Here is a 22,055-nt window from a genome sequence, read left to right on the forward strand (position 1 = left end):
TGGAAATCAAAAACTCATGTGTATGCAATGTTCCACCATTGTCATCATGACATTTCTAGCTAGCTAGCGTATTATGTCTCTACATTCGTTATACATCAATAGTAAGGAGCATGAACGACGTAAGCAGCTGCATTTCATCGCTACCCTCCGAAAACAGGACTCAAACCCGGGAGATATCCAAGCTGTCAGACACACCCTAACGTGTGAGCCTCATGCGACAGCTTGGCTAGACGGCGCCAGCGCCAGCGAGTGCCATCTCCTCACGCAGACGCATGCATGTTGAAAACAGGATGATAGCACAGAATGAAGGCCGAATCTTGTGAGAGGCCAAGGGACCAGGAGACATTTAACATTGAGCGGAAATAGCAGAGGGGTCATCAAGGAGAGGGCTTCCAGGAACGGCATCCAGGGCGACGGCGTGTAGTGCAGGCTTGCTTGCGTCTTGGATCAAGCCACGCTGGCGACGATCTAGCTGTTCCTTGACCCAGGCCGCCACTTCCTCGTCTTCCGTTACATTGGACCCACCCTCCTTCGTCGAGCCGTTTGGTGCATCATCGGCATCGGTGTTCGTGGGGGGCTGCATAAGCGACGACAGCCAGGGATGGCGAAGGAGCATGCTGTACGATGGGCGGTTGTTCGGGTTCTTGTCCAAGCACGCGCGGACAAAGGAATGTGCTTCTTCAGAGTAGCCCGTTTCAGGGAGTGTTGGCGCGTCACCATGAACGATGGCCTTTACAGATTGTCAGTATCCTGAATGACGAGGTAAGATACAAGGGAAGCAATGACTTACGTGCAACTGGCTGAAGATGTTGTTGAAGGTTTCGGGCGGGTATGGATACCGACCAATGGCACACTCGATGATGGACAAGCCCAAGCTCCAGACATCGCTCTGGACACTGTAGGTTCCGCCTCCACTTGCTCCAGACTGCTGCACACCCCCACCTGCAATGCGCTCGGGGGCCATGTAGCTCTGACAACCAATGTTTGTCTTGGCAATACTGGCAACCAGGTTGCCGCTCACACCGAAATCGCAGATCTTGACCTGTCCGCGAGAATTGACGAGGATGTTCGTGGGCTTGACATCGCGATGTATGATGTTGTGGTCGTCCTTGAGGGTCCTCAAGCCCATGACAGTGGATAATGCTACCTTGCGAAGGATGTTTTCGGGGATTCCCTCCTTGTATAGTTTGTCGATCGAGCCACCATCCATGTATTCAACGCAAATGTAGACCGCGCCTTCTTGGAAGAAAGCGCCGTAGAAGTCAATAATGAATGGGGACACACAGCGGTGGAGAATCTCCAACTCCATGATAATCTGAGCGAACTTGCTCTCGTCCAACTCCAGACGAATCTCCTTCATCGCCATGACAACTCCAGAAAGATTACCTTCCGTCTTCACTCCGGACGCCGTAGTGGAGTCGCCATCCTCATTGCGACTTATTATCCCCCGTAATCCCATCCCAGGTTTGCGCATGTGAGGACGGCTATGGCGAACCTTGTACACCGTTCCGTAGTTACCCTTGCCTAGCTCATCCAGACGATCGACCTCGTCTAAGGAGATGCTGAAACTCTGACCTGATGAGAATTCGATACCGCCACCATGGAGGATAGCCTTGTTTTTGAAATTGAGCGTCCCCGATTTCGTATCAATGAATTCTGAATACTTGCTGAATGCGGTTTCGGTGGGAGCAGGCCCGCCGTTGGCGGGCTGCCCAGGCGACGGCGAGCCGTTCAGACCCGTAGCGTCCGATAACTTCAACCCCGGCTTCATACGTTTCGCGGCCAGACCACCGGGCTTAGGAGAGCTGCCACCGGGGGACCCATGAGGCACAGAAGGCGAAGAGACCCAGTTTTTGGTACCGGGACGAACGGCGGTGGGAGGTATCCGGCCTGCAAAAGCACCTGCCAAGGGGCCATTTGCGCCTGGTGAAGGCTGTACTGATACTGGACTGCCACCCGATGCCGCCGGAGAAGCCCGGGGCACCAAGCCAGTCGTATTGGCATGCGCCAAAGAGGGCGGGGCGCCCTGTCGAGACAATGAGAAAGCCTTCATCTTCGCTAATATATCCTGATTCAATCCCCCCGGCTGCGCGCCGCTCATTGAAGCTTGTGGACGATTCTGAGGCGTCCCAGCACCGCGTCGGGCGGCGTTGAGTTGACCTAGATGTGTCGACGACGGGGTGATTGAGGGTTTATCGAGAGTCGGGCGGAGGGAGGGTACTGAAGCGTACGATTGTGTCGTGGCGAGGGAGGGTGAGAGGTCGTCGTCGGTGGTGTCGGAGCGGTTATCCATATCTGACAGAGGTCTGGACGAGATGTCCGTGATAGGCTCCCCTTCTGTTGCCATTTTGGAGGAGGAATTCGAACAGCACAATTGGTATCGGGAGCTGGAGCGCAGTGGTCCGAGAGTGCCGTCAAAACAGTCTCACGGAGGTCGGGGCACTTGGTGCATGAACGGAGGAGGGGATTGAAGAAAGGGAACGAAAGATCGGAAAGAGCGGGAAAAATGAAGCTATCAAGATGTGTGAGGATAAATGGTGATAAAATTGCCAGTAGAGAGGAAGTTCAATGTTGGTGGAGCCAGAACGCTTTTCCAGAGGGGGGAAGTGGAGGGAAGGAAAGCAGGTTTCGTCGACGCGGGGCACGCCTCAGGCTGTTCTCAAGCAAGCTGATAACAAGGCACAACAGGGACGGGGGAGGATGGAGAACAGATGGTGCGATCCCTCGCAAAAATATTGGTCGGGCGGCTTGAACTCCGTGACCAATAAGAAGACAAAGAAGGGCAGGTAGAAGATGTCAGGACTTAGTGCATTGGTAGAGGAAGAGGAACATGAAACAGACAGAGAGAGAGGGGGGAAGAGGGTCGATGACGGTACTTAGTGGGGGGTGGGAATGACAGGCAATAAAAATAACCGTGCAGAGAGAGAAATGGATGAACGAGCTGTTAAAGGAATCGTTTGGAGGCGAAACGGGTGGGGATGGATGTAGGGAGGGGGGGGGAGGAAGGATAGATATGATGCAGGCTCAAAAGAAAGGAGAAGCAAGATTCATATAGCGGCAGAGAGAGAGAAAGCGAGCAACGGCCGACAAGCCTCGGGAGGGAGGGAAAGGTGAGGATAGGGAAGGATAAGTTAACAGAGAAGGTTATAAGATGGGAAAGAGAGGAAAGAGAGATTGTGATTAGTCGAGGCAGATGGGGCCCAGCAAATCTGCCAGGCTTGCCTCCCGGTCGCCTCAGGCTGTCCAGTTTCCGACCGCCCAATCACACGTGCCAACACCGGCACCTCAGGCACAAAGTCAATGTCTACGCAATACTTTATTTAATCGCGCCCTTTTTCATCTCGTCTACGCTACTCAACCCTGCCGTTCAGCTGCGGAGTGTAAATTGGCTCACGCAAGCATCCGTGGTATTCCTGGATTTTGAACGTGGCAACCAACATCGTTTCTGCCTGAATATCGCCACCCCCCGTCGGCCGATGGATCCCCGATCTTTTTTACCTTAGACCGGGGTGAACCTAACCAAAGTACGGCTCCCATTCCACGGGTTGCAGTCCAAAGAGAAATAAATCATGTAAGCTGGATCATTCCATCCCGGAGATATTAACAAATAGTAGCATTACTACTTTCTACATGATTAGCCCGGGATGCTCAGGATCAGATATTGTGGCTTATGACATATGAAGCAGCTCGTTTACCACCACCCCCTGTGTAACAGTGGTCCCCTCTCCCTCTTATCATAGCCACCACCGAGGATCGCGGGAATCTTTGCCTCCTACAAAGTAGTGACTACCTCATGCACAGGGATTTGAGCACCCATCAGTCAGTCCAAAGCCCGAAACCGTTTTTGTCGACCAAATTATGACCAACGGTCGGTGATAGAAGCCCGAGATCCATGGGGATAAACGGGGTTTGGTCGGCAGTAGTAGACATCATCAGTGGTGTGCAACGCCCTATCGGAGGTGTTCCCAATCTTCAGCTGAGGATCGGATGGGGCTTGTCCTCGGCGGGAGCCACTCGCAATAACTGGCATGATTGTGTCACCGCGATGATTGCAGCAATATCCTGAGTAATAGCCACCAGTTGATCAGTCAACCATTTTTCTTATTCCCCGACCCTGGGCGTTTTTAATTTTTTTTTTTTGCCTCTGTCTTATCAGGGTTTCCCCAGTCTTGGCGACATATAAACGTTTCTCATTGTCGGGCTCGCACCCGGCTTCCTTCCCTGTACACAGCCCGACAACCTTGTGATGAATCAATGCCCCGAAGCATTCCAAACTCTAGGAGTGGATCCTTGCTTCTATCCCACTGCACAGTTCTGATATCTTGTTGAAACCAAGAGGGCGCTATTAGTGCAACTACCGAGTGGATCTGCTGTCTTGGGATTGAACGCGGGCCATACTGCGAAGAACTCGAAAGACTATCTTATTGGCATTCTGTATATTGGGTGGTCGGCTTTAAACCAGGTCTTCCGTATACAAATGGTAGGCCAACCAAAGACGAAGGTACCGTCTCATCATGTGGTTTGGTACAATAGTAGTGCTATTCATGCTGCAATATGATGGTAGAAAAAAGAAGTAGTAAATCTGCCCCAGAGTCTATTAATAACTTATCTGGACTACTGTAGAGTTTAAGCAAGATAGGCCCAACATCGACCTTGAGTCCGAAGCCAATGCAGCAGCTAGCGGTGTCGATCCTCGGGAGCGGCGGGCAGTGTCCAAGTGGGGGAGGGAGAGAGTTGCGCAACACCGCATTGGAGGAATGAGACTCACACCACTTCCATCCCTTGTGGTTCCGGACATCTGGGGAAAGTGGCAAGGTTTCGTGGAGATCGAACCACTTGTTTCAGGTCCTCAAGAAGACGACTGCGAAACAGATAAGGTTTTCCTTTGACTTGAATGGAAGCGGAAATGTGAGTTGGAAGGAAAAGAGAAGGATGACCAGAGAACTAAGACGGGTGTGATATCAGCTTGCATTATTATTGGCCGCCGATCATGACATAACCGCTGTGGGAAGTTTCATCATCATGAGTTGCTTTGCTTGAAAGTTGTCGCGTCGGATATTAACTATATGGCAGAGTAATGAACAAGAAGGGATATACCAAATAGACCAGTCATGTATAGAATAGACACGTATGTGGTGATATTGCTTTTACTATACTAACTCTTTTCGTGATTGTGAGGCATGTTGGCTGTACTTTGGTGTATTAGTTACACCACTCTTCCCGACTATTCCCACTATGGCGACTCAACTCGCAGGAAAGTTAACAACACGTTCCTTCTCCTTACTGAGAAGGGTTTCATTCAGCTTCTAGTAGAATTCTCGCCAAGAGAATGTCTTATCTCGCGTTTAGTCTACCGCTGAAGGGGTTCCGATGGTCGATACTTGTGTCACACTGCCAAGCATCTCGAAGGGCAGGGGGAGCTGGGGAGCTCTCTCCTACCTGGTGGATATTCTGCCGTCATCCGTCGGGAGGGACAAAAGTACTAGCCCGTCCTTTAAGAGCTTGCTTTTCGATTGCTTCATGGTTACTTATTCCCGCTCTCCACGATAGTTACCTTTATCTAAATGAGCTCTCTTCATGTATCCTCATAGAACTAGAGCAGTAGTACTATTACTACCTTCCCATACTTGACTTATTTTGCCCGTACTAAAAAGGTATCTAGTGGAAGGCCCCAAGCCTTGGCGGGTCTGGGCGCGGCGCGAAACTGGGCTGGGCGTTCGCCTACAAACGATTCTGATTGGCCATTTGGGACTCTCCCGGGTCCAGAGAGTCCGGGAAAGCCTGACGATGATGTTTTGGGAATTCCTTGTAGAAGATTTCAACAGAGACAGAGAAGGCAAGACAGACAGTCAAAGACTCACCGACACGATCGGCGTTGGTATTAAACCCGTCGGCGTCCCGCTTCAGAGATTGGAGTCTCGATTAGTTATCTATCTATACTATCTTGGTGTGTATACTGTTAGTGGCTTTTAAAGGGTCTGTTCTGGCCCTTAGTCCTGTACCTACGCATTAGGTTGAACTGTTTGAATCCAATCGCGCTTCCGTGCAGTGCCAACTCTAAATCCTATTCGCCTACCGCCTGCCTACCTTTGTTATCTATCGGCGTCATCATCTTCGACGGCATTATCGCCATCCTCTCTCAGTTTCTGCCCATCAGAACTACCTTGTGGTTGCTTCCCGTTCGCGTCGTCATCCCCCATCATTCAAACTTCCCCTTTCACCTCCCCTTCATCTTTCCTTCCCCAGTTTTTCCTACGAGTTAGTTCCCTGTTTCCTCTCTGCCACCCTGGCTGCCTCGTGCTTCCGCCCTCTTGTCGATGGCCATTTTTACTGCCCCTAGATCTCTTCAAAATGCCTACCCGTCAATCTCCTCTCAGTTCATGACCCAGATGGGCGCCAATCCCGCCCTTCTTCAAGATGGCAACCCCCACTCGAGCCACCCCTCGTTCCTTAACCTCGTCCTTTTGGTCTTCGAAGCTGTCCTCGAGGTTATCTGTGTGAGTTTGCCGGGCTACTTTGCTGCCAAACAGGGCATGTTCGATGCGGACGCCCAGAAGCTGGTAGCAAACCTCAACGTCACTTTATTCACGCCCTGCCTGAGTAAGTTGCCTGGTCTCTTTGGCGGTTCTTTTCACATTTCAGCTGACCACAACTGTTAGTCTTCACAAAGCTTGGGTCCCAGCTCACAGCAGAGAAGCTCACTGATCTGGCTATCATCCCGGCCATCTTCGTTATCCAAACTCTGGTCTCTTATTCCTGCGCCTTCATTGTTTCGCGATGTCTCCGGCTCAAGAAACGCCCTTCCAACTTTGTCGCCGCCATGGCCGTAAGTGCAATGTCCAGTGCTTTTCACATTTTACTTCTTCCCTGTCTTTTCGCTGACTCGTGGCAATCCTCCTAGGTTTTCGGAAACTCGAACTCGCTCCCTATCTCCCTTGTCATGTCCCTGTCGCAAACTCTCAAGGGTCTTCACTGGGATCGCGTCCCGAACGATAACGATGACGAAGTAGCCGCTCGCGGTATTCTATATCTGCTCATCTTCCAGCAGCTCGGACAGCTTGTGCGGTGGAGCTGGGGCTACCATGTGCTTCTTGCCCCCCGTGAACGTTACTTGGAAGAGGCAGAACCGGACCCGAATACCACCCTCATTGGACAGGGACAGGAGCGATACACGGACAACCCGGAGCAAGTCGATCCAGATGAGCCGTTGGTGAGGACTCGAAGCTTCGATGAACAGACGCAAGCATCCGGAGCTTCGCAGGAGGACTCGGATGCATTCGCATCTGGTCAAGAAACACCCGTGACCGCACGAGACTATCCCTACTCCAAGGTGTCGTCCCGTAGCGGTGGCGAGGAAGATCCCGACCGCCCGCCCCTGCTTGATGCTCCCCCTGCGCCGTTCATGCCCCGACAAAGCTCCGCCGGTGATATGCTTTCATTCCCCGCTGTACAAGAGAGCTACGAGAAGAAGGGTCTGGTTGCCCGCGTCAAGGCGTCCCTTCGTCGACTCCGTAGCCGCATCGCCAGCGGATGCGCAAAAGGGACTGGGGCCATATTCCGACGGTTGCCAACGAGGATACAGAAGGTGCTGTCCGTGTGCACAGGCTGGATTGGAAGGTTCTTCCATGGGTTGTGGGAGTTCATGAACCCGCCCCTGTGGGCCATGCTTGTCTCGATCGTGGTCGCCTCGGTCCCGTCGCTCCAGAGCTTGTTCTTCGACGAGGGCACCTTTGTGAGCAATTCTGTGACCCGCGCGATCAACCAGAACGGTCAGGTTGCTGTGCCGTTGATCCTCGTTGTTCTGGGAGCCAACCTTGAACGCAATACGCTTCCTAAGGAGGCGCTGGAAGATGTGGAGCACCCCAAGGAAGAGAAGAAGTTGATTGTCGCTTCTCTGGTGGCCCGCATGCTTCTTCCCACAGTGATCATGGCCCCTATCCTTGCGTTGCTGGCCAAGTATGTGCCGATCAGCATTTTGGACGATCCGATCTTTATCATCGTCTGCTTCCTCCTGACTGGAGCTCCGTCGGCGCTTCAGCTGGCGCAAATTTGCCAGATCAACAATGTCTACGTTAGCGCTATGTCGAAGCTCTTGTTCCAGAGCTATGTGGTGTGGTAAGTAACATCAAGCTCGCATCCACAAATCAACCACTAATAACGACCTATAGGATCCTCCCTTCAACCCTTATCCTCGTAATGTGCGCCTTGGAGGTTGTCGAATGGGCGTCTGCCTCCTGAGATATGAAGCATATTTTGTTCGACTGCATCGATCTATATTATTAGGGTGATCCGGCGTTTTGAGTGTTCTTTTTCTACTTTTTCATCTTCCTTGTTCATTGTATTATTGATACCAGATTGGAGCGGCCTAAGTGGCTGTACCTGATATGTTAGCCTAACAATGATGATTTCGAGATGTCTAGCACATACCTAATTCCGCTACTACATAATAGAACCTCGGCGAAAGCCACCAGATTCTGAAGAGCAAAGGAGCGATATAGTCAAACACCAACGACCACCACCCCCTGACTCGTTAAGAACCAAACCACAAAGCATAAGCGCCACAAAAACCACCTTATCTACCCCTCCCCCCCTCACAGATTTCTAAAAGCAAGGGGGGGCATAATCAAGACAAATGCATTATGAAAGCGCGGGGCAATTCATCCAAACACCTGATATTCCCCAACTACAAAAACAAAGTACAATAAAGGGATATCACCTGCCCAGGAATAAAGTTCACGGGTAGCATGCAGCGTGACTCTTTGGGGGGGAAGTTGGTGCTTACCTGCTTCCCGCTATTGGGAGCCCAAGGATTCAGCATGAAGTAGTATGCTTATTGGTTAAGTAATGTATTACGTAGTTGCTGCATCTCTGGATATAGCGATATGTTGTGTAGTGTTGGTGGTTCTTTGTACTTCTGGTTATATTGTTCGTTAAAAGGTGGGCTTACGTGGTAGTTCATGGTAAGTACTTTTAGTAGTACTACTATACTTGATACTTGCGATCGTTTTTACTCTGATATAGTCGGGGATAGTAATACAATAAGCTATTTTGTGATACTGTGGCGGTATGATATCATGGTAATGTTGAAATCAGGTTATGGTGAGGTCGTGTGAGATAGTAGTTGGGAGTGTTGGGTTAGTGTGTTTATTGTTGATCATGGGGGGTTGGTTATATGGGGCTGCCTGGTAGGTATTATATTGTGCTAGTATATTTATTGGGGTATATATTATGATAATAGTAGTAATATTAGTATTGCTCGTTTTAGCTGCTATTATTATATCAAAGTAATAATGTACTGACTGATCTACGGGTCCATCATCCTGTGTGCGCCTTTAATATCATAGTGGCAAAAGAGTGCTTGGACGACGGTGGCGTCCAGAGAACAGGTTATGCTATCTAGATGAGAGTGAAAAAAACCTGCTGAGGATAGAGGAAAAGAAAAGAAAAGGAACATTGGTGTGATAAGAAACAGGATGTGTGGAAAAAAAGAAACGCAAAAAAGGTCGTGCCCGGGATCGAACCGGGATTGCTGGAATCAGAATCCAGAGTGATAACCATTACACTACACAACCGTATTTGTTGGAAGATGCAAGCCTTTATGGTTACATAAGTATAAGAAAAGTAGATAAGGTTCTATTTCATGCAATACTGGTTCAGGTGATTGGCATTTGTCACTGATTTGATAATATTTTATATACAACTATCTAGTCTGATTAGTCTACTGCTTCACTCTATGTGCAACAGCATGGCCATCCCGCTCGCTTGGTGCCAGATAATATGGCAATGGAATAACCAAATCCCTGGGTTATCTGCTCGGAAGCGCAAGACTGCGTGCCCGCGGCTGGGAATATAGACCGTATCCCGTAGCCGCGCCTGGGAGAGGTCATAGGGAGAATCTGTTCTTGATGAGCTAGCGGGATGCGGAGCTAGACCAGGTGGATGGGCATCTGTGAAAGGGTTGTAGGCGCCCCAACCTACGGGTGCTTGGTAGGTCCTTAGGATGTAGAAGTGGTGGCCGTGCTGTTTGATGTTAGCTTGGTTGAAAAGACCAACTCGACAGCGAGGAGGAAATATACCATGTGAAATGGGTGGCCACTATCGTCTAGATTATTGACTACTAAGTCGATCCATAAGTCTTGGTCTTGTTCGGACGACAGGGGACGGGATGTAGTTGACCCTGTTGAAAACACGAGCTGATTTTCATCCCACTTTTCGCGGGGAAGATCAATGAGTGGTGTGTCAATCTGAGGCCTCCATGAAGTTCGATTAAAGAATCCATAGGGTACGTTGTGGTTTATGGAGAGCTTTTCGATCTTAGTGTACACCACGTGGGTTTGATGCGCCTTTGCGGGGAGACCGGAGAGAAGTGACTTTCTCGTGGCGACTTCGGAGAGTGAGATCGTATTGTTTAATGAAGATATACTTGACGACAGATTGTTTGGTGAATTCGTTATATCGAAAGTCTGGACAGATGCCAGAGCTGGGTTGGGGTACCTGAAGCACCTAACCGTCTGTTAGCGCAGTTTGAACCATGGTACAGGGAAAGACGTACTCTTTATCTAGATCAATCGTCAACGAGCTTGGAGTTTTGTCTGGACTTGGACGGAGTATAATGTCCATACGCTGGCCCGGGTAGAGTACGCCGGCTGAATTTGAATCTTGTTGTTCGACATCAATGCTGTCAACTTGAATGAGCGTAAATTCTCGGTTTTGAAAACCTAGCGTAAATCCTGCAACGGAGCTAGTTGCCTGTCAGCTATTATTTTTTGATCATAGGTAGGCGTACAACTCACCCTGTATTCACCACTCGGACTCTGTACGCTGCGTCACCCTTCGCATCCAGGTATGAGGCGCTCAGATGTTGAAGGATACAGTCCACTGGCCGTGCAGGGACAGCCATAGAGCAATCAAAGTGACCCACTCCATTGATCAGTAGTGAATCAGGAACGGGCTGTCTGGGGTTAATCGTCGTACTCAATAAGACTATATGGCAAGACTAACCTCGTTCCCAAATGACCCGGCACGCATATACCAGGAATAGACCTGATCTGCCGATCGGTGATACCAATCCCCAATTAAGAGTAGGATGTCCTTATCATAGCTGCCAAGTTCCTGTTGATCTGCACGAGCCAACAGTCCCCGGACTGTGGGCTTAGGAGAGGGTTCATGTACGATGAGCCCCCCATATAGGCCATCGGCCCTGAGAAGGCCAGAGTGAGCGTGGTACCAGAATGTGCCGCTTTGATCTGTGGGAATTTTGAAATTGTAGGTAAACGTAGACCCCGGAGGAATAGCGCGTTGTGTCACACCAACGGCTCCGTCCATAGCATCTAAATGACTTGTTAGTCAAGCAGACCAGCCTATGCCCAAGGACTTAACTTACTCTCAATATGTACTCCATGCCAATGGATGGAGATCGGCTCATCATCCAAAAAATTGGTCACGTTTACTATCAAGCGGTCACCAGATCGTGCTTCAACCGTCGGTCCAGGAAATAGATCTAAGTTGTATATAAGTATGTGGCTTGACGTAATAAACAGAATAAGAATTACCATTTATCAAATAAACCCTTTTCAGCACTCCATCCGGGCGTCGATGGTCGGCAGTCACTACCCAGTCATGATGTTGCGTTGAAGGATTGCGGTATACATGATCCTCCGGGTGGAGCTCGATCAAAGGACGTGATGCATCGGGCTCATGTACCGTTGGATGTATCTGGCTATTCAAGACTCTCGATGGAACCAAGCGTTGTAGAGGGCTTGGCTGCGAAATTTGTGCCACGAATAGCAGAAGGATCAGGCCACATATAGTGGACGGATACAATACAATACCCCATGGCAATCGTCGTAATCGCAACGACGGTGACTGCTGCGAGTCTAACAGAATACTTCCCTGTTCTTTCATCTCTTGACAGTATGGTAGGTTGTTCTGCATTCTTCTACATCACCCATCAGACCCAGCATGCTTCTTCGATCCCCGTGTGTCTTTAAACCCGGACCATGACTATGAGCCATTTTGAATACATGTGGGGCCAGAAACAAAACAGTGGCTAAAATGCAGAATACATGTACCTGTCAGTATGAACAGATTGAGTAAGTGATGTTCAGGTCCGCCACTGACCGATGATTTGAAACAAGATTCAACCAAGGTTCGGCCAAACAGGTGGCTTTTGTATGGACTGCCACCCTGCCTGCTGCCAGCTTTTCAAACTCAAATTGGACTCAAAGTTGGTTCCTAGTCAATGGGTTCAGGTACAATGCCGATATCCAGGGCCATGGCGGTGTTGATACTAGCCGAAAGAGAGTGTTGCCATTGTGGATATATCAAAAAGGTCCACCGTGAAGACCGCCACCATTAAACCACCGCTGACTGATGAAAAACTTAGTTGCTGAGAGTCCAGAAGGGGAGAGAGAAGGATGGGAAGCCAGCAAAATTGTTCCTGAGGAGAAAAGCCAGTCGGACAGATTGCCGTTCGCTACACGTGCCCGGATGCCGGCCAACCAGATTCCCTTCCATGGAGACTCATCTTCCGCTTAGTCCTCTGTCTCTTGATGTATTCTTGTAAGCAGATGTCATAAAACTTCTGAAACATCCATCTCCATCCAAAGTGGATCAGACTTTACCCACCATAGAGGACGATCGCTCTTCGCTCTAGCGCGGCCCAAATAATGGCTCGTCGAATCCGATCTGCAATGACAAACACTATTCCATGTTACGTCCCACTTTGGCAGGTGTATTTATGACCCAGACAGTTGGAATACTATGGATGCGTCGGGATTCATGGCTTATCAACTGTTCGGTGTTGTGGTCTTGTCTGGACCTAGACCATGCAGAGTCCCCACTACCGCTCAAGATTTTCGAAATATATATAGCAGCTGGAATGTGCCTGAAGCCACATCATACAACACTCTCAAGAGTAGCCGCTTCAAAATGTTATTGCTTGGTTCTACTGCCTTGGCTTTGCTCCTCGGGAGCAGGTCAGTTTCTGCCGGTTCACTGAAGGACATCAAGCATGTTGTGATCTTTATGCAGGAGAACCGATCATGGAATAGTGTAAGTACGTGAGCTCCTCAATCCCGGGCAAACCAAATAACATTGTACAGTACTTTGGCACAATGGCAGGCGTTCGAGGATTCAACGATCCAAACGTGCAGGTGAATCCAGATGGATTACCTGTTTGGTACCAGTCAGTGTGATTTCGTATGTTTTCGAGGTCTTGTGCTGATAATAGTATTAGACAAGTCGATCCAGACATGTCCAATGCTACAACAACCCTCCTCCCTTGGTATCTAGGTTACCAAGGGGGGAACACGACAGACGCAATCCAGTGCATGGCAGCGGGAGATAACGGTTACGAGGATAGCCATGCCTCGCTCAACGGAGGACTGAATAACCACTGGGCCCGCAATAACACACCTTGGAGTTGGGGCTATTTTAAGAGAGACGATATCCCTGTTCATTATGCTATCGCCGAGGGTTGGACGACCGGCGATATGTATCAAGTATGTTTCTGCTATCACACTGTCAAAGTTATGTCTAATACCCCACAGGAGTCCCAAGTAACCTCTACCAATCCAAACCGTGTTACCCTAGTGAGCGGCTCCGTCAATGTACCTGGTGGACCTCAAAAGCCCGATCAAGGCGGTGTTTATATCGACAACAATGTAACACCTGGTACGTCTGCTCCGACTATTATACACTATATCATACCGCTGGAACTTAGCTGACTGTTGACTTCAGGGTGCGATAGCTATAATATCAACTGCTATCCCCTCAAATGGAAAACAATCTTTGAAGTCTACGAAGAGGCAGGCGTCTCATGGCAGGTCTACCAGGATAAAGACAACTTTGACGACAACCCTCTGGCCCGGTTTGAGCAGTACCAGAACGCTTCGTCTTCCTCACCGCTCGTAGAGAAAGGCATGGCGTTTTTGGGATTAGAAACCTTCTATGAAGCTGCTGCCAATGAGACCCTTCCGGAAATCAGCTTTATTGTCGGCCCTGCAGAGTTGTCAGAGCACCCACCTTATATGCCCAAGGACGGTGCCTGGCTGCAGAAGAAGGTTGTGGATGCTGTGACGAGTAGCCCCGACTACGATTCTACGCTGCTCATGATAAGCTACGATGGCAAGTCACAACTAATCAGCTCTTTACTAAGCGAGTCTAACAATATGATAGAATCTGGTGGTTATGGAGACCATGTCATTCCTTTCCACTCACCAGAAGGCACACCGGGTGAGTGGATGGAGGATCCTTATGGCGTCTTTGGAAAACTATATGTTGGACCTGGTAAGTCCGGCCATCAACCCATGTTATAATATTCATGCTGACTTCTTAGGCCTTCGGGTACCTTTCTATATGGTGTCCCCGTGGACCCGTGGCAACCGTGTCTTCACTGAGAGGGCGGATCATAATTCTCAAATTCTGTTCTTGGAGCAGTGGCTTACGGCAAGGGGGTATGAGAATGTGCAGACGCCAGAAATGGTTCACTGGCGCCGGGAGCATATGTCCAACCTCGTCAATGCACTAGACCTAGACCATGTACGACAATCCCACTCTATCCACTGCATGAGCTAATCCGTGAAATAGCCCGACACCAGCCTCCCAAAACTGCCAAAGGCTGAAAAGCCTGAAATGTCTTCAGGCTCTTACGTCGGCACATCCAACTGCGAAGCAACGTTTCCAGAGCCCCGTCCTCCTGTACCATATGGGAAGCTAAATGTGACAGAGTCATTGTTTTTCGAGGACGGATACAAAGAGGTTGTCGGCTACCTGACTGAGGGACGGTACCTCGTTTTCGAGAAGTCTGGATATGCGCTCACCAATACTGGAAACACAACCAGGTTAAGCAGCAGCGCAGCGCGTTCGGACCACAGTGACAAGAAACAAAGATGGGTCATTCACTATTCCAGCGGTGAAGAGAGCCAGATATTCAAACTCTCCAGTGCACTGGACGGCAAGTGGCTTGGCCCACACGGAAGTCTGCTGCCAGCTGGTCGCCGGGACGATGCTGCAGAAGTGAAGATTGCCTTCCTGGGAAATGGTCACGGATATGGTTTACAGTATGTCAACTCGACTGTTATCACACTAGACGGTCAAGGAGGCCTGCAGATGAACTCTACCAAACACTCCCGAGATGGCTACAAGGTGTGGAGTGTCACCTACCACTAGGAGGTGGCTACAGACTCGAGACCAGGCGGAAGGTTAAGGATTATCCATGGCTGGAACTAGATTTCTGCTAGAGTAGCTGGTCTACAACCCCTGCTTATTTGCATAGCGACAATATAGACGATATAGACGTGCTGACACAAATACAAGAGGCTTACATGTAACTACACTCATCATTGGACGGACTAAACACTAGCTCGAGATGACCACTTGTAGTAGCGCGTAGCTGCCCCGGAATCCGACATGGATTGAGTCACAGACATCCCCGCAACGAGAACAAATCGCAGTACATTTACTGCATTCATGAGTACTTCCACACTGAGTAAGAAAGTAATACTCACTTCTTCAGGAAATACTAACTAAGTTGCTACGAAGACAAACTCTCCCAAATCAAGCCACAAGAACAAGAGATCCATCACATCGAAGGAGAGGACGGACCAGACACAGAATGTCTACCAGTATCCGACAAGCAACGCCCGACGATCAAACCATCATCGAGGCAATCATACAAGAAGCCTTTTCTATCTACATCGCTCGCATGGGAAGGAAGCCTCAGCCGATGTTAGACGACTACACTGCACTGATCAAAGACGGAGTCGTCTACGTGATCGAGCGAGACGGTGAAATAAAGGGCACCGTCATGCTTGTCCCCCAGGAGGGCTCCATGATCGTGGATAATCTAGCCGTTGCTGAGTCTGCACGGGGTACTGGGTTAGGTCGCAGGCTTTTAGAGTTCGCTGATGAGTCGGCTCGGTTGGCAGGCTATCACACCCTTCAGCTGCATACGAATGAGACGATGGTTGAAATATAGCCATATATACACGGATGGGCTATGCGGAGACACATCGTGCGGATAATAGGGGGTGGAAGCGAGTTTATATGGCGAAGAAGTTGGATTGATGGGCTAAGCTGGCGATGGCTATATTTGTTAGTAAAAGAACGAATTTCAATTAGAATGATAAGGCATATGTCGGTTTAGCTGGCCGAGTATTTTTGATCAGCCATCCTCATAGAACGCCCACTGTAAGTCCTGGGCTTCTCGCCTTGGAAATGTGATCAGATTTGACCATAGTATCATATTGAGAATGAAAGTTGATCCGACCATAGTAACACTATGAAGTGTGAGGTATCATTGGACCAATATGACGAGATCGCGCTGGAATCAGGCCGGCCTGCAGTAATGCCTGAAAAGACGGGCAGCAAGGAATACATTCCGGAGATGTGGCTTATTTTCCCCTCGCCAACCCCTCTTTCTTCTTTTCACCTTTTCTCTCACTTTCCCACCGACACATATAAGAGTGAACAAAACCATGCCAAGTGAAGCAAAGAATGCCAGTTGCGACTGCGTTTTCCAGTATGAAACTCATAGAGTGACCCCGTGCGACAAAATCTCATCCCGGCCCAATAACGGTGACAACAATTGAGGATTATCGATGGGGACACCACTATGTGGGCCTCTACCGTTGACCGTTTGTACGGAGTAAAGCAAACAAATGCTTCTTCCTGTGTTAAGATGGACTTGACTCTATCTCCTAATCTAAGTGGCACACTCAAGGCTTTTCCCCCAATGCGACTCAATGCAGTATGCCTGATCTACACCCAGATGGATGAAACGATGCCAGTCTCTTCTACGGAGTATAAGCACGGGCGTCTACATATGCTGTTCACGCTCATCATCCCGAGGTTGCGGTCAGGTTGCTTGCTGCTTATCTCCCCCCGGTGTGCGAGTGAATGACAACAACGTTTCGGTCCCCGGTCGCGACCCATACTTTGGTCCAAACAATGCCTCGGGATTGGTCCTAGTCGAGTAAGACCAGGAGGTGGGCAAACCACAGGTGTCGTGTGCCACCAGACTAGCTACAATATTCACCGTCCGCATACGAGAGGTGTCTCCTTAGCAGCCTGCGTCTGTGGCGTTTCTAGCTGAGCATGGCTGAGGCAACATAGTACCTTTTTGTTGAACGATTGAATCATAGCAGCAGACCCTGGATTATTGTGGGTTTGACGGGTGGAATCGCCAAGTCACCTGAGACATACACACACGTTGATTCCCCGTTCCTCGATGCTCCATCATTTTCCACCTTTCGCGGCTCAACCTCTACGATCGTTCTTTTTTCTTCGACAAGCCACACCACACCGTCCTTCGCCACTCAGCCATCTGTCGTCAATTTTCGTCCGCCTTGGCCGTCACCACGTTTGTTGTCCATTCCAGCTGTGATCTGAATTTGTTCGGCTTCCTTTTCATTGCGAAATTCTCAAGCTTTGCTTCTTAAAAGAAAAGTGACGAACGGGATCGGATTCCGACCGTATTTTTCCTTTGCTGGACCGCTACTTATCTCTGTCCCCACTTGGTCGCATTTTTTCCTCTCCTGTGTGCCCCAAATCCATTATCCCCTCCAGTTCCGTTCGCAGTGTCAACTCCATCAATCCATCCACAATTCAGCTATCTTCTCAAAGACCACCTTGGGCCGTCCCTGAGCGTTCCAACTCCTGTGATCCGTTCTTCTCCCACTGTACCCGCACGGACCTGGCATATAGTACGGAGGATCCCCAGCTCCAAATTCTCCGCCATTTTCCAGGTGCCGATTACGCCACGGCCAGTCGCAAAGTGATCTGCTTCCCGCACTTACGGCCTTGGATGGGTTACCAGATCACTCTTTTTGCCAATAAGACGTACTCTTCGCCATTGTCTGGACATGCCCTCAGTCACCGACCAGACCGGTCTTTCTGGTCTTGATTTTGATGGTAGGTTCCTTTCTTGGTTAACTTCCCGTCAACCCATTCCCCCTTTCCTTGGGCGCCCACAACCCCGTAGTCGTAGGTTCTCCGAGGCTCTGCTTCCGGGTCAAATGATCTCATAGCCCACTGCGACTGCTGGTATTCGATCAACCGTCCTAAACCTCTCCCTTTTGCGGTCTTTTAACCTTCCCTGTCTGGACTACCCCCTTAAAGTGTTGATGGATTCTGACCTGTCATCTAAAGGACCACAACCTATTCTGGGGACTGGTTTGAATGTCTCTCCCCAGAGACATCACCACACAAATGGACACGAAACTTCTGCAATTGGGTCAGAAGGGAATGCCTTCAGACATCGTGTGCCCGCACCCAAGAAATCGGCAGCCAGATTGCCCACTCACCAGCCGGCTTCTCTAAGTAGTCAAACATCCAGCGTTATTACTGAACCCGCGCATCGCCTTGAAAAAGATGGCATGTCGAAAAATGGCGAGGAAGACCCGCAGAATAGCCTTTTCGCACAAGTCTACGAATGGCTTCAGCGCGAAAAATCCAAACGGAGGTCTCACAAGGCTACAGATTTAGCCATGGACGGTGTCGCCAGTGATGGTGACGACGATGATGATGACGGTGCTAGCGTCCTCGTGGAAAGACCTTTGACTTCTGGTGCCGACGCCGCAATGGCACTCGACAAGCTGGAAAAGATTCTCATTCAGTACGCCACTTCCCGCCAGGGAACGGACTCTGTACACCTCGCTCGACGATCCGGTCGCCGGCGTCAATATTCCAAAGGGTTGCGTAGGGGTTCTGCGTCCGAATCCGACTTTTCGGACCACGAGGCGGCCGCCCCTAGCGTGGATGCGGTGCTGGATAATTCAAAAACTCTCGCTTACAGCGGTGGTGGTGCCGAAGATGACGACAACGAGAACAGTGTCAATGCGAGACGCGCAAAGGATAAAGAAGCCTGGGCGCTGTTCAAGAGTGAAATCCTTCGGCTGACTCATACCATGCAGCTGAAAGGATGGCGAAAGCTTCCCATGGAACTTGCAACTGATATAGGCGTCGTTCGACTGAGTGGTGCCTTAACCAATGCCGTATATGTAGTTACACCGCCACAGAATATCCCTGTGCCCAAGGCGGAAGATGGATCATACTCATTGGTACCCAGAAAACCCCCACCGTAAGTTTCCTTACCTAAATCACACACACAACCCTGAAGCTAACTCTTTGTAGGAAGCTACTGCTGCGTATCTATGGGCCACAAGTAGATCACTTGATTGACCGAGATAACGAGCTTCAAATCCTCCGCCGCCTAGGCCGAAAGAATATTGGCCCGAAGGTGTTGGGTATATTCAACAACGGAAGGTTTGAAGAGTACTTCGAAGCTCGCCCACTTACACCCAAGGAGCTCCGCGATCCTCCGACTATGAAACAAATTGCGAAGCGAATGAGGGAATTGCACGACGGAATCGATCTCCTTGTAGATGAGAGGGAAGGAGGGCCCATGGTGTTCAAGAATTGGGATAAGTGGGTGGACCGCTGCGAGCAAGTTATCAATTGGCTGGACAAGGAGATCCGATCTGAGCACAACAAGAGCAAAGCAGCATCCGAAGCTTGGCGCCGGCGAGGCTTTGTCTGCGGTGTTCCCTGGCCCTCCTTCAGAAAGGCAGTTGAAGGATATCGTAAGTGGCTTTTGTCCAGCTGTGGAGGCATGGACGGAATAAAGCGACAGTTGGTATTTGCGCACAATGATGTAGGTGCTTCATTCCCAATCCTCAGGGACTGTGCTGATTATCTAGACTCAATATGGCAATCTGCTTCGGATGGAGCCCAGCCACGAATCACCACTTCTTCGGCCCGAGAACGTGCATAAGCAGCTAGTCGTTATTGACTTCGAGTATGCATCAGCCAACACTCCAGGAATCGAGTTTGCCAACCACTTCGTGAGTCAATATTTTCTCAATGATTGAAAGTCCCTTACTGACCCCAATAGACTGAATGGTGTTACAACTATCATGATCCGGAGCGGCCGTGGGCATGCGACACCAGCCGCTATCCTAACCCAGAACAGCAGCATCAGTTCATTGAAGCGTATCTGAGCCATCGACCCGGATTGCGCGAGCAAGCCTCCCCTTCCATCACTCCTCTCATGCGAGGCCTCTCTACCAACACTTCATCACTAGCTCCATTGAGCCTAGATGACGGTCCGGATGTGGACGTGTCTTCTCGGTTCGACATCGAGAAAGCGCACGAGGACAGCACCAGCGCTAAGATCCAGTTTTACGCGCGACAAACCAGGCTGTGGCGAGTACTCAACTCCGCGCAGTGGGTAGCCTGGGGCATTGTGCAGGCCAAGGTGCCTGGCATGGAGGAGGGTATCGCAGCAGATGAAGCCGCAGCTAAGGCCCAAAACGGCCACCATGGTACCAATGGCAACGGAGTGCATTCAGGCGTGACAGCTGAAGTGAATCATTCCACCGGAACTCCGCCAGTCGATGCTGATGTGGACGAAGCTGAAGAGTTCGACTACCTGGGCTATGCGCAGGACCGTGCAATGTTCTTCTGGTCCGATTTGCTGGCGCTGAAAATCATCCGGGAGGATGAGCTGCCCGAATCTCTGGTACAAGTGATCAAGTCTCGCATGATCGACTACTAAGCCTATTTTATAATAATATCTTGCCTTTTACGATTATGAGTCGGATGACATGAATGACGAAGCGATTCTTCAACAGACATCGGCCTTGCCACTGTACATAGATATGTCATAGTTATGAATCTCAACGGATTTACTAGGTAGAATCTTGATTTCCGGAGCTATGTAGACAGCATAAGGATAGTAGGCATGAATTTACCTCCTCATCAACTTCCTCTGCGTCTCCCCCTTCGCCTTCTCCACCCACTCCTCATACTTCCCCTCCCCCTGCTTCTCCTTCATCCCCACCACCCCCTTCAACACCTCCCCAATGAACCCCACGAAATTCGACCGTCTCAACGTATTCTCCCAAGCCCACGCCCTCCTCTTCCTCTCCTCCCTCTCCAACGCCTCCACATCTCCAATCTCCTTCGCCGTAACCCTCAGATCCCTCACCACAGCCATCAAATTAAACCTCGTCTCCCCCTCCGGATACCGCGCAATCCTCTGCCTCAACACCTCAATCACCTTCTCCGGGAACTCCTCCGCCGTACACCCCCCATGCGAAATCGGATGCGGCTGCAACCCATCCAACTCATACAACTTCCCATCAACAGGCGTGTACGCAATGAAATGGTATACATCCCCTTCCTCGTCCTGGTTATTCCGCACGGTCTCGTCGACGAATGGCGAGGCGCGCGCGAACGCGTTGTGTGCGCTGCGGATCAGTTCCGAGTTGGAGAGCGCTTCGCCGCGTAGGTCCGGTGGGAATCCCGCTGTGAAGTCCTTGAAGGAGTGGAGTTCCGGGCCGATGTTGATGGGATAGGGGTTGTTGGAGGAAGAGGAGGAGGAGGAGTCGTTGTTCAGGATCACGGAAAGGATGGCTTGTGTGCCGCAGGCGTTTTGGATCGTTTGGTTCGCGAAGAAGAGGTTGGGGGATGGGTCGGTGTCGTAGGTGCCGGAGGGGGGTGAGGTCGTTGAGGATGTTGAGGTCGATGGTTGTTGCGTTTCGCGGATCCATTTGAAAAGGAAGATTACGCCGTAGACGGGGCTGGGTTTTGGGTGGGAGGTAGTGTTAGTGGGTGTGGTGGATGAGATGGGGAGTTGGTGTTGGTGGAAGGTGGTATGGGGGTTACCTTAGTGAGCGGATTGTGTCTGCATCTAGGGAAATCAATTCTTCGAATTGGACGTCCTTGACGCCGAGGTTCTCGATGAGGGAGGTGAAAACGCCCTGATTGATGGTTTGCTTGTTAGTTTGATGCTTTGGTTCTATGTATTGGTTGCGTACCTCGTCGGACTCGATTGTGCTCCAGCCTCCGCCGTCGGCCATGGTGTGTGTTATAGGATGGGTGCGCTGCGCAAGAAGGGTTATATATAGTATATAGTGCAGCAGGGAGGTATATAGCGACGGGGGTATGATGTCTATGCTGTACTGGTGGGCAGGATGTGATGTGATGTGATGGTGGATACCTTTGGAGCTGTTGTTTGGTGATGATGCAAACAGTACACATGTGCAAACATC

General features: G+C 50.2%; 7 protein-coding genes and 1 non-coding gene across 8 annotated transcripts; 4 read left to right on the plus strand and 4 right to left on the minus strand.

Moving 5' to 3' along the window:
- Positions 1-314: 314 nt before the first annotated feature.
- pbs2 (mitogen-activated protein kinase kinase PBS2) lies at positions 315-2,481 on the minus strand. The gene is made up of 2 exons (XM_025537607.1): positions 791-2,481; positions 315-730 (listed from the first exon to the last, which is right to left on the minus strand). The coding sequence occupies exons 1-2, from the start codon at positions 2,345-2,347 to the stop codon at positions 347-349; spliced, it is 1,941 nt and encodes a 646-aa protein (XP_025392540.1). The 5' UTR covers positions 2,348-2,481; the 3' UTR covers positions 315-346.
- A 3,465-nt stretch (positions 2,482-5,946) lies between these two features.
- Positions 5,947-8,419, plus strand: BO83DRAFT_374388 (Auxin Efflux Carrier superfamily). The gene is made up of 4 exons (XM_025530188.1): positions 5,947-6,600; positions 6,660-6,826; positions 6,902-8,115; positions 8,169-8,419. Exons 1-4 carry the CDS (start codon positions 6,318-6,320, stop codon positions 8,236-8,238), a joined length of 1,734 nt encoding a protein of 577 aa, XP_025392541.1. The 5' UTR covers positions 5,947-6,317; the 3' UTR covers positions 8,239-8,419.
- Positions 8,420-9,500: 1,081 nt separating this feature from the next.
- BO83DRAFT_t43 lies at positions 9,501-9,572 on the minus strand. Its single transcript has one exon. It is a non-coding gene; the product is annotated as a tRNA-Gln (tRNA).
- A 154-nt stretch (positions 9,573-9,726) lies between these two features.
- BO83DRAFT_352153 (multicopper oxidase family protein) lies at positions 9,727-12,395 on the minus strand (the record flags this gene model as incomplete). Its single annotated transcript, XM_025528981.1, has 9 exons — positions 12,121-12,395; positions 11,553-12,049; positions 11,384-11,500; positions 11,002-11,330; positions 10,918-10,951; positions 10,794-10,878; positions 10,553-10,741; positions 10,077-10,503; positions 9,727-10,020 (listed from the first exon to the last, which is right to left on the minus strand). Exons 2-9 carry the CDS (start codon positions 11,932-11,934, stop codon positions 9,727-9,729), a joined length of 1,857 nt encoding a protein of 618 aa, XP_025392542.1. The 5' UTR covers positions 11,935-12,049; positions 12,121-12,395.
- A 535-nt stretch (positions 12,396-12,930) lies between these two features.
- On the plus strand, positions 12,931-15,196 carry BO83DRAFT_404943 (nonhemolytic phospholipases C family protein; the record flags this gene model as incomplete). The annotated part of the gene is made up of 8 exons (XM_025533763.1): positions 12,931-13,053; positions 13,104-13,186; positions 13,238-13,502; positions 13,551-13,674; positions 13,741-14,127; positions 14,179-14,289; positions 14,339-14,541; positions 14,590-15,196. The coding sequence occupies 8 exons, from the start codon at positions 12,931-12,933 to the stop codon at positions 15,169-15,171; spliced, it is 1,878 nt and encodes a 625-aa protein (XP_025392543.1). The 3' UTR covers positions 15,172-15,196.
- Positions 15,197-15,432: 236 nt separating this feature from the next.
- BO83DRAFT_433603 (GNAT family N-acetyltransferase) lies at positions 15,433-16,153 on the plus strand. The gene is made up of 2 exons (XM_025535699.1): positions 15,433-15,490; positions 15,544-16,153. Exon 2 carries the CDS (start codon positions 15,617-15,619, stop codon positions 15,977-15,979), a length of 363 nt encoding a protein of 120 aa, XP_025392544.1. The 5' UTR covers positions 15,433-15,490; positions 15,544-15,616; the 3' UTR covers positions 15,980-16,153.
- Positions 16,154-17,625: 1,472 nt separating this feature from the next.
- On the plus strand, positions 17,626-20,650 carry BO83DRAFT_78340 (putative choline kinase). Its single transcript, XM_025537608.1, has 5 exons — positions 17,626-17,913; positions 18,151-19,081; positions 19,135-19,654; positions 19,701-19,844; positions 19,895-20,650. The coding sequence occupies exons 1-5, from the start codon at positions 17,865-17,867 to the stop codon at positions 20,555-20,557; spliced, it is 2,307 nt and encodes a 768-aa protein (XP_025392545.1). The 5' UTR covers positions 17,626-17,864; the 3' UTR covers positions 20,558-20,650.
- BO83DRAFT_352161 (putative 26S proteasome-associated ubiquitin C-terminal hydrolase) lies at positions 20,627-21,971 on the minus strand (the record flags this gene model as incomplete). Its single annotated transcript, XM_025528982.1, has 4 exons — positions 21,822-21,971; positions 21,670-21,764; positions 20,754-21,584; positions 20,627-20,648 (listed from the first exon to the last, which is right to left on the minus strand). The coding sequence occupies exons 1-4, from the start codon at positions 21,861-21,863 to the stop codon at positions 20,627-20,629; spliced, it is 990 nt and encodes a 329-aa protein (XP_025392546.1). The 5' UTR covers positions 21,864-21,971.
- Between the last annotated feature and the right edge of the window lie 84 nt (positions 21,972-22,055).

Source organism: Aspergillus eucalypticola (assembly GCF_003184535.1).
Source record: "Aspergillus eucalypticola CBS 122712 chromosome Unknown BO83scaffold_2, whole genome shotgun sequence".
NCBI classification, from domain to species: Eukaryota; Fungi; Ascomycota; class Eurotiomycetes; order Eurotiales; family Aspergillaceae; genus Aspergillus; species Aspergillus eucalypticola.

What these genes read in the sequence shown, in the direction of transcription:
- pbs2 (XM_025537607.1), bottom strand. Translation starts at nt 2,347, where the DNA reads ATGGCAACAGAAGGGGAGCCTATCACGGACATCTCGTCCAGACCTCTG. An exon ending in ACATCTTCAGCCAGTTGCAC is followed by an intron (nt 731 to 790) that starts GTAAGTCATTGC and finishes CAATCTGTAAAG; the next exon opens with GCCATCGTTCATGGTGACGC.
- BO83DRAFT_374388 (XM_025530188.1), top strand. Translation starts at nt 6,318, where the DNA reads ATGGCCATTTTTACTGCCCCTAGATCTCTTCAAAATGCCTACCCGTCA. An exon ending in TTTATTCACGCCCTGCCTGA is followed by an intron (nt 6,601 to 6,659) that starts GTAAGTTGCCTG and finishes CACAACTGTTAG; the next exon opens with TCTTCACAAAGCTTGGGTCC. An exon ending in ACTTTGTCGCCGCCATGGCC is followed by an intron (nt 6,827 to 6,901) that starts GTAAGTGCAATG and finishes CAATCCTCCTAG; the next exon opens with GTTTTCGGAAACTCGAACTC.
- BO83DRAFT_433603 (XM_025535699.1), top strand. Translation starts at nt 15,617, where the DNA reads ATGTCTACCAGTATCCGACAAGCAACGCCCGACGATCAAACCATCATC.
- BO83DRAFT_78340 (XM_025537608.1), top strand. Translation starts at nt 17,865, where the DNA reads ATGCCCTCAGTCACCGACCAGACCGGTCTTTCTGGTCTTGATTTTGAT. An exon ending in TGGTATTTGCGCACAATGAT is followed by an intron (nt 19,655 to 19,700) that starts GTAGGTGCTTCA and finishes CTGATTATCTAG; the next exon opens with ACTCAATATGGCAATCTGCT. An exon ending in TCGAGTTTGCCAACCACTTC is followed by an intron (nt 19,845 to 19,894) that starts GTGAGTCAATAT and finishes TGACCCCAATAG; the next exon opens with ACTGAATGGTGTTACAACTA.